The following is a 9,091-nucleotide window of genomic DNA, read 5'->3' as shown; positions in this document are numbered from 1 at the left end:
GAAAAATATTTGTGAACTCCGACACATCTTGGTCCCTTCTTTGCCGCAACATGGTCCACTTTATGTATATATCCTCATAGCTTTTGACAGGGTAGGATTGCTCCTTGATGGCATCCAGAATGAATTCCAAGTGGGTGCGGATGAAAATAGTGAGCCTGTACTTTCATCCTTCTGCTCACAGTAGGTTTCCCACCAGTCCTTGACCTGGGGGCTGCTTTGAGAAGTGCAAAAGTGATTTTTTCCCGACTGGAAAAATCATGAACAGAAAAATAACCATCTAGCATATTTAACCATTTATCTACGACATCTGTGTTTATCTGACCCTCGAATATGGGGATTTCAAAGTTAACTTATACCTTAAATGGTGTGGTGTTTCCAACATAGCTGTTGGAAGCAGATGTGTCGCCCCTGGGTAGCCGCTGAAGGATCTGGGCAAAGTCTTCCATCATCGCGTTCCTTTGTCGCTCAAGGGCTTCTTCGAGCAAGATTTTGATAAGATCTCCTGCCCCCTCATCTTTCTTTTCATCCGCCATGGGAGGGCGTCCAAATTTGTGAGATTCGTCTTGCAAGGGTTCAACCAATTCAAACCCTAACTCCTTATATCCCGACCTCGTTCGGGCATGCAAAAAAAAACAGAGAAAGAGCAGACCGCTCTGATACCACTGATCCGGATTTAAATAAGAACGCAATAAATTACAGAATTAACCATAAATACAGAAATGCAGCAGAAGTAATATTTCATTTCATTGATGTAAAATACTGAAATATGCTTACAAACAGAAATGGAAATAAACAAACTCGGGTGATGGTAGCTTATCTCTGAGAAGAAATGTGAAGGCTACATGCCTCTAAACTCCATTACAATGAAGCTCGAAGGCCTATTTATTGTTGAGAAACAATGGGAAACCCTAAACATCCAAAAACCTAACCCTAGGAGATGAAGCACCAAACTATGGGCGTCGTTTTGGGTAAATTGGTATATCAACTTTTTAGGGTCGTAACTTTGGCATACGATCTTCGTTTAACGCGCACAATACCTCATTAGAAAGATCTATTCGAGGACAACAACTTTTTAATGAGCAACATCGGTCCATGGACCCATGTTGCTCCCAATTTTCCCAAAAAAACGTCATTTAGGGCCTCAAAGTGGCTCCAGAAGTTCACGACCCCGAAAACTGCTAAAAATAGTAAACTGTGCTACAATTAAGGAAACTGAAAAAGGTAGGTGTGGGGGTCCAAATGGGCTAGGTGGGTGGCCACCAACATCCACTTGGATTAGATGATCCCCAAGTTGTGCGAACCAATCAAATTAGGAGAGAGAATAATTGATGAGTGAGTGATGTCCAAATGAAGAGAGAGGTCACTCTTATTTATACAATTCGTTGAGGGTGAGGGGACACATCTATTGGGCTTCTTGAGCCTACATTAAGCTGAAGCCGACCTTAACAATTTGTGCATGAGAGAGAATAAATTCAAAATTTCACTTCTACTTGTCCAAATGAGATGATCTTTATATCAAACTTGGAACTCTCGAAAAGAGGAATCCAATGCAATAATCATCTCCATCATATGAACCGTCCCAAGATGGAATTTGGCTCTAGTTGCCAATTTTAACAAATGTCCATTCAAGTGGCTAGCTTGAGCACATTTATAACAACCCTAACTATGCATCATTCCATAATATTCAAACTCTCTTGAGAGTTTTGCCTAATTCCAACACCCAATTGGATAGGAACTACACTGGGAAATCCACCATCTTTTTATTTCTAAAGAAGATAATAGACTTATTTTCTTAGGTTCCCACCCTTGTGCCAAAAAAGAACCAACCTAAAGTGAGAGGAAGAGTTGATGTGGTAATAATGGGCAACTTTCCCAAGTGTCCCTAAGGTTTCACTTGATTCAAGGGCTTGAATATCTTTGGGTGCAAGTATGGAAGTTAACAAACTTAAACATGAGCATGCTTATGAAGTTATCATGATGGTTGGAGAGAAAGAGAGTTCCTAACATGGGAAGCGTTGGTTTTGCAAAATCTAAACAAAAGGAAACATCCTTATTTAACCAATAGTCGGATACCATGGCTTTAGGTTGCTAAAAGCTAATGGCCAAATGTTAATAGGCTAAGGGTTCTATGGCCTAGTTGTTTTTGGTATGCTCCTCGTGAACTTTGAAGATTCACACAATGTTGGAGCAATGAGTGCTTCTTAAGTTTGTTTAATTGGAAGAACAAGCATTTAGAAAGCCTCCAACATGGTTGTGGTGGATGCTTAAGATATTCAAGACATGGGCATGTGTTAAAATTTAAACAAACCAACCAAGTTAGAGTCGTTTGTAGTTCGACACCCATGCTTGTAGAAAGTTCAGCATCCAACCAAGATGATGGTTGAACCATGATAGACAATGATGATCAAATATTAATTTTCAAAACCGCGCCATTCTTTTTCTTTTTTTTTTCCTTTTTTAAGGGGTTTCCCTTAAACTCTAGAAGTATTGCAATTGGATTGGATACTTCATTTTTGAAAGTGCTTCCTCCGGGAGGATCAAATCTTAGTGGCTGCCTTAACATACCAATGTTGCCACTATTACAATATGACCAAATTGGCTAGAGAAAGATCCCTAAATATCCGTTTAATAAGGAAGACCATATTTGCTAACAAACTAAAAACACAAGGAATGTTTGTTTTGTAGGAACATTTGATTTTTGATCGAATAGAGGCTAGCTTTAAAGACCAACTATTGAGTTGATCTCAAGACTTAAAGCGTGCTTCATTTGAAAATGAACCATAGATTGGGTTTGAAGTCCAGCTAATATGGGATTTTGTCCACAAATAATTACTTCTTTGGCAGGTTTTACTAAGCTCGAGCAAAGTGGCAAGTGTTTGATAACTCTAATAATGGTTTAAATTTTGATTATTGAATATATGTGTGATGAATTGAGAGATGGAGGTTTTTCTTCATTACAAAAAATACAATCGAAAATGAGACGTCAAGGGCATCACTGTTTGTTGAAGAATTTGAATCGTGTTGGCTTGCATAGAGGATCAACTTGAATGAAGAGCAAGAAGGTATGCAATAAATTAATTCCATGTTGGATAAGCAAAAGGGATCAGTTTTGTTTCAGGTCCTAATGGAGTCATTAAAAATCGTAGCAAAGGGACAACAATGTCTTCCGAATGAAATGCCATGGATTTAGTATATGAGACGAGAGAGGCTTCAGTTAAGGTCTGTGTTTTATTGACAAGACTAGCTTTCCTCTGAATTCTACTTCAAAGTAATCTTGTCCATTATTTTGATATGGCATCAGCAATGAGTGAAAAATATGTGGAAGATAAAATCTGTTTTGCTAAGAAGCGAAAAAAAAAAAACAAAACAAAGAAATGTCAAAAACATTGCTCACAGTGCTTAAACCTATATAAAAAGTTAAAAAAGATGAAGGTAAGTTGCACAAACTGAAGTCCAAGAAAGTATTCCATCACAATATGTATCTAAACCCACATGAACCAGGAAGGCAAATATTCTTTTCTGACATTGGTACAACCATGAATTAGGTTGCAGGAGCATGTAAATCAACAAACTTCGAGTAGAGAAGACTTCTCAGGCAAGAAGCATAAATGTGAGTATACCTGAGAAGATGGAAATTCACACATTTTCCAGAAGCTTGTTTCAATCAATACTTTTCATTGGAATATGAGGATGTGTTAACAGTTAGACAAAAATGCAGACCAATGGGCCACTTCGCACTGGCTGTTACTGCATATTATTCAAATAAAATATCTTTTGCAGAGCACATTAAAACCCAAAATGGCTCCAGCTAGTTTCTTAAAGTAGGTAATAAGTTGATCTTTAAAAACCTAATGGAGGAAATTCCGAAAAACCTCAAGGAAATAAATTAGTTTAATAAAGTAATGTGAACTCAGTGACAGTTGAATGAACGTAGTAGAACCTTCAAAGAATGTGGTTCTAAACCACTTTAGAACTTATCTGCCTGTGCGAAGTGACCCAAAATCAAACAAAATGTTCAGTTGGGTATTCCTTCTCATAGCCATTGTAATCATAGTACAATCTTTCCCCCTTGGCAATATCCTTTATCGCAACAAGGAGAACCCTGGACTCACCATCAACATTATATCTCACACACTTCAGGTTCTGCTTCTTTTTCCCTTTCCTGTATTCAAATATGGTCATCAATGAAAGCACAGAAGAAAAACATAATATTCTGATAGAAGATGATGAGAAGCCTCACATCTATATGTGGAAAAAAAAGGAAAAGACTAGCACACTAAAAGTTAATTTGCATCCCTCTGACTCAGATCAAAATCAAATATTCAAAGTAACATGAGTCTAATCTTCCAAGAAATAGGTGATCACTTACGCTGTGTGGTTGTTTATCCCATTGATAAAACGTGCTATGTTTCCACGTTTATCAGGACAAATGACCAAATCCTTGGACAAGTCACCCGTGGAAAGCAAAGTCATCATACAGTCCCCATCATCTTTTTCTCTCTTACGCAAATAGTCAACATCCCCTGTATACTCTGTGATAATAGTAAGGTCCTTTATATTGTTATCTGCCTCCACTGTGAAACTGCGTAGGACAAAATGAAGTCCTATGATCATAGATGTAATGGAACATGCATCTTAGACTAACATGAAGTCCTCTGATCATAGATGTAATGTAACATGCCTCTTAGACTAGCATGGAAAGGAAAGGGAAGGAAATAGTCCATACCCCTCACGACGGTCATGAACAACAGATAATGGAGGCCACTCTCCCCTTCTACACATTGCTTTACAGAGTTCAAGGGAAACCTTATCTTCCTTTGACATCACCTGTATACAGAATATAGAGAATGAATTAACAGCTCTACAGTTAAAATAAATTTACATGCTATTTAATTTATGAGAGAATACGAATTGGTTTGTACAATCTATGCAAAATCCATTTCTAAGATTGCCTTGGATTCTATTTTGACCTATGTTTATTGTCCTTGATCACTGGATTGAATGTAATATTCTGTGTTTAAGGCCAGCTATATGTGTTTAATCATTTAATGTTCTTGATGTCAAAAAGAATACAGAGATTGGATTTACCAAAGAGACCGTACCTGCATCCCACCCTTTTCCATCGTAGCCTTGTTAGCTGATCTTGGAGCCATGCCAGGCCTATAGGTCAATTCATCACTAAACTCTACTCCCACGGAGGTAAGTGCTGTAGCAAGAGATCCCATCTGCTTCAATCTTTTAGCTGGATCTTCGGTCGGTACAAATGGCAGCAACCTTCTCTTCTTCTTAGCGATAATCAAGCTTGCAGTACGTCTCTTGGTCTTCCTGAACTCTGAATTAACAAGAAAAAAAATGTTAGGAAAATAAATATCGTAGGTTTAGATTCTCGGGAAGAAGATTTCTGTGATGGAAAGATAAAAATTCAATTCAAAAGGTATATTTTCTAGGTTAAAAAAATGTATATCAAAGGTAATCACAGAAAGCTGTGATCTTTGGGTGGTTGAAGCCCTAATTAAATCTCGGTCTAAACTCGAATTGAATAAAGCCCTCGACTAGGTCTGTCTTGCCAAACGTAAGAAGGAATAAAAATGTGCAACGTATATAAAACCAAAATGAACCCAAATAAGCCTTACCATTACATGATTTATCGGTCTCAGAAGTTCTTCGAATGCGAAAAAAGTCAATGATTTTAGTCTGCACCATAGGAAATTCTGCACATTGACATGAATCTAATAGTCGGTCGCACTAGCATGGTAAAACCCCAGCCAATCAAAAAAAAAAAAACCTAAAAATGCATCTGAAAGGATTACCATTTCAGACCTTTTACTTTGTCTTTGTGGGAACAACTGTCACAAAACCACTTCCCCGCAGGCACTTTGACAACGATGGGGCAAAGGCAATACATGTGATAGCCCTTGTCACATTTATCACACAATAGCATTTTGTCTGCTCCATCTCCCCGCCCACATTCCTCACAAGCAGTCTCACTGTAATCCGAACTTCTGCTAATAGCACCTTTCTTGCATTTATTCTTTGGTTTGTCCACTGTCTTGGATTTATTTTTTGGTTTGTCCACTGTCTCTGTATTTCTTGTGCTTTTCCTTAGCCTGCTCTTCCACCCCATCGATTCTACAGCATTTTTGCTGCGCCTACCGTCGGCATCTTCTCTCCCCATTGAAGGATCCAATCCAATCAGAAACTTAAATATAGGGTTCAGGGACTGTCCGAGGAGCTAAAACCCTGTTCACTCTTCGACCTGATTCAATTTACATAAGGATTGTTTCAGTTTCCAATCAATCTACTGCGACTGCTAAACTCGGGGTAGGTTGTCAAATAAAGAACTGGTTTTCGACTCACGAGGCCCCCACAATAACTTTGTATGGACTCAGAATCCCTCGAAAGAGCAACAGAACCGAAACCCACTTAAAAATAGAACCCAAGTGATAGTAAAATCCCCTTTAACACAAATTGAAGTAATAATGCAAATCCACGGAAATATGAATCAAATGGGCAATAAATAGAAAATAATGGGCATACAAAAAGGACAGAAAATCAATGTAACCATTTGAAAAGCTTTGCATTTTTTCTACTATATAATGTGGGTTGCTCGGATCGATTGATGTGTACCTGTTTATTGGCTGATCTGCTAGAATCTGAAACAATAAATACTCTCTTTCGAGGCCTTTTTGTTGAAGTTAGAAGAAATATATTCAGCTGCCCTTGTCAGGACAACGGACTGGTTAGCAGAGAGTAATTTGTAAAACATAAAAAGAAAAACATATAACAGTCTGGTGTGTGGAGAATTCCTCTGAATATTTTGCCACTTTCTTGGTGTTGGCGGGAATTTTTTCACCGCTGCGCGAATAAATCAACTTCAATTTTGTGTTTCAGATCGCCCTCCTGCTTAGTATCCGTTGCCACTATAAATTTCGCCAGTGTCTCTATATCTATCTGGTTTCTGGTGTGCTATACCCCATCCCTGAATCGTCTGCGCTGACAACTTTGGGAGTCTACTTATATCAAAGTTATGTTGAGAACGCTTTTAGTTTTGGGGGAGGGGGAAGTGTTCTGGTAGGGCCATTTACTAAGTTTTTATTGAAGTAGAAATAACCAACATGTGTTTATTGAACTAGCTAGGGTGCATGCTGATGGCAAGTTTTTTTCCGAAGAGAATGTAAAGGCGAATTAATAAGTTTTTTTTACACTATATAAAGGCAATTCAATAAGTTTTTTTTTCCAGTAATGGCATAAACAAGTTTTTGTATTTACAGATTCTCATTGGTTTGTATGGGTAGTGTTTATAAAGTTACTTAAGTGTAAATTTATCAAAATGATAATAACATGTAATTTTTAATCATTTAAATGAATGAGAAAAGTATATTTGATATCATTTTTTGGGATTCAATTAAGTTAGGAAAGTCATTCATTTATGATCATTTCCATTCCATGAGAGGAAGTTGTAACTAATTAATTTCTCATGATTTTTTAATAGTCCACTTAGCACTCATTGAATCGGGTGATGCTCACAGGGGTGAAGAAGTGGGATTGAAACCAGTGAAGTGGGATTGAAACCAGTGAAATGAATCACATAGCGTCAATCATCACTTCCCGGGCTTGCACCCGGTAACCAGGACTTCCCGGGTGGTTACCCATCCTAGATCACCTCTGGCTCAAGCGCACTTAATACTTAGAGAAAATTCTAATTAAAATTAATGCGCACTGAATACTTAAAAGAAATTATAATCAAAATTAATATATAAAAACACTAAACAGATAAGTTTTTTAGTAGTGTTTTTAATAAGCATAATATTTTTGTAAAGTATTTAATAATATTCAATAAAATAATAAAATGAGTTTATATATATATATGAATTTAATTTAGTTAGAAATTTGCTACATATTTATTATTAATTTAATTTATTTACAAATAATAACATATTTTTATTTATAGTGTGACACTTAGTAATGTCATATCTTATCAATATGATAGAGAGTGGAGCTTGGGAAATTAACATCCTGCACACTTAAACAATTCGCACGCAAATGATGCATGCAGACGTTTTGATGATGGTTTTTTTGGGAGGTAGGCATCTGATCAGTTGTTTAGTGACCTCCCTTGTGCTCAATTCCCTTTGTGATAATACTAGCAGTGACAATTTGGCAATTATGGTAGGGATAGTGGAGTTCGATGTGTGGGATGGGAAATGCATGCAGATTTGAAATTACTTCCTCTTTTGCAACTCATTTTTATGGTATGAGCAGCTAGTTGATAGTTTAGAGGGCACAAAGAAAGTGATTTTCTTGCATTGCTTTAAAACTGGGCTAAGAAGGAGTTTCAGTATCAAGTTTAAGCTCTAGATGGGCCATTTAGTTTCAGGGGAAGAATTCTCAATCGCTCATCCTTGGCAATTTTTCCATATAGATTCATTAGTGCAATCACAGAATGTGGGTCTCGAAGCTCCTTGAACTTCAGTTTGGTCTCTAAAGCTTCAGCTAGCTTCAATATATTCATTCTTTTAATTGGGTAAGTCTAGTCTATGCTTCATTATCCTGGTTTTTTTCTGGTGTTTAGTGCTCACTAGATTAGTTGTGGCAGACTCCTTGTTAGAAGGCTTATTGGTTATTTTCTCTTCCTTAATATTTGTCCTTGGTGAGTCAATTGATCTATTTGAAGTCCTTTAACATGGGCGTTTAAGAGGAAGATCACCTTGGCATCTCTCCTAGGATCCTTTGTTTATATAATTATTATCTAGGTGGTTTGGAGGAGGAACTCTTGCTTTTCACCTTGGAGAATTTCTATGGGTGGGGTTGTTTTTTGTGTGGTTTGGTGAGAAACCTCCATTGCTCCTACTTTTTGTTTTGTTGTATTCCTCTGACCTCCAAGTTTCTTTTGTGTCTACAATCAATATCTATAGTGCTTGGTTGCAGCTTTCCTCTCTCCCTTCGCTTTTTATCCTTTCCTTTGTCTCCCAATGCCTCTGATTCACCATCCTTCTAGTCAAAGAGGGCATGAAATACCCAACCTCCCCCTGCTCCTTGCACTTAATGTATGGCTAAGCAATCTAAAATGTATGCCATCAATACATCCTTG

At 37.5% G+C, this 9,091-nt stretch overlaps 1 protein-coding gene across 1 annotated transcript; it reads right to left on the bottom strand.

The window, feature by feature from the left end:
• Positions 1-3,597: 3,597 nt before the first annotated feature.
• On the bottom strand, positions 3,598-7,092 carry LOC149235463 (histone-lysine N-methyltransferase ATXR6-like). Its single transcript, XM_089461399.1, has 7 exons — positions 6,628-7,092; positions 5,821-6,256; positions 5,634-5,711; positions 5,103-5,332; positions 4,727-4,827; positions 4,370-4,582; positions 3,598-4,162 (listed from the first exon to the last, which is right to left on the bottom strand). The coding sequence occupies exons 2-7, from the start codon at positions 6,173-6,175 to the stop codon at positions 4,003-4,005; spliced, it is 1,137 nt and encodes a 378-aa protein (XP_089317525.1). The 5' UTR covers positions 6,176-6,256; positions 6,628-7,092; the 3' UTR covers positions 3,598-4,002.
• Positions 7,093-9,091: the final 1,999 nt, after the last annotated feature.

This window comes from Pinus tabuliformis, chromosome 8 (assembly GCF_031772625.1).
Source record: "Pinus tabuliformis cultivar Carrire ecotype Pingquan chromosome 8, CPIR1, whole genome shotgun sequence".
Lineage (NCBI taxonomy): Eukaryota > Viridiplantae > Streptophyta > Pinopsida > Pinales > Pinaceae > Pinus > Pinus tabuliformis.
This window is presented reverse-complemented; position numbering and strand designations above follow the sequence as displayed.

Bases quoted from the DNA above. Each gene is read 5' to 3' on its own strand.
- LOC149235463 (XM_089461399.1), bottom strand. From the start codon at position 6,175: ATGGGGAGAGAAGATGCCGACGGTAGGCGCAGCAAAAATGCTGTAGAA. The intron at 5,712-5,820 runs GTCTGAAATGGT...GTCAATGTGCAG, and splicing joins CCACAAAGACAAAGTAAAAG to AATTTCCTATGGTGCAGACT. The intron at 4,828-5,102 runs GTACGGTCTCTT...TTCTGTATACAG, and splicing joins TGGAAAAGGGTGGGATGCAG to GTGATGTCAAAGGAAGATAA.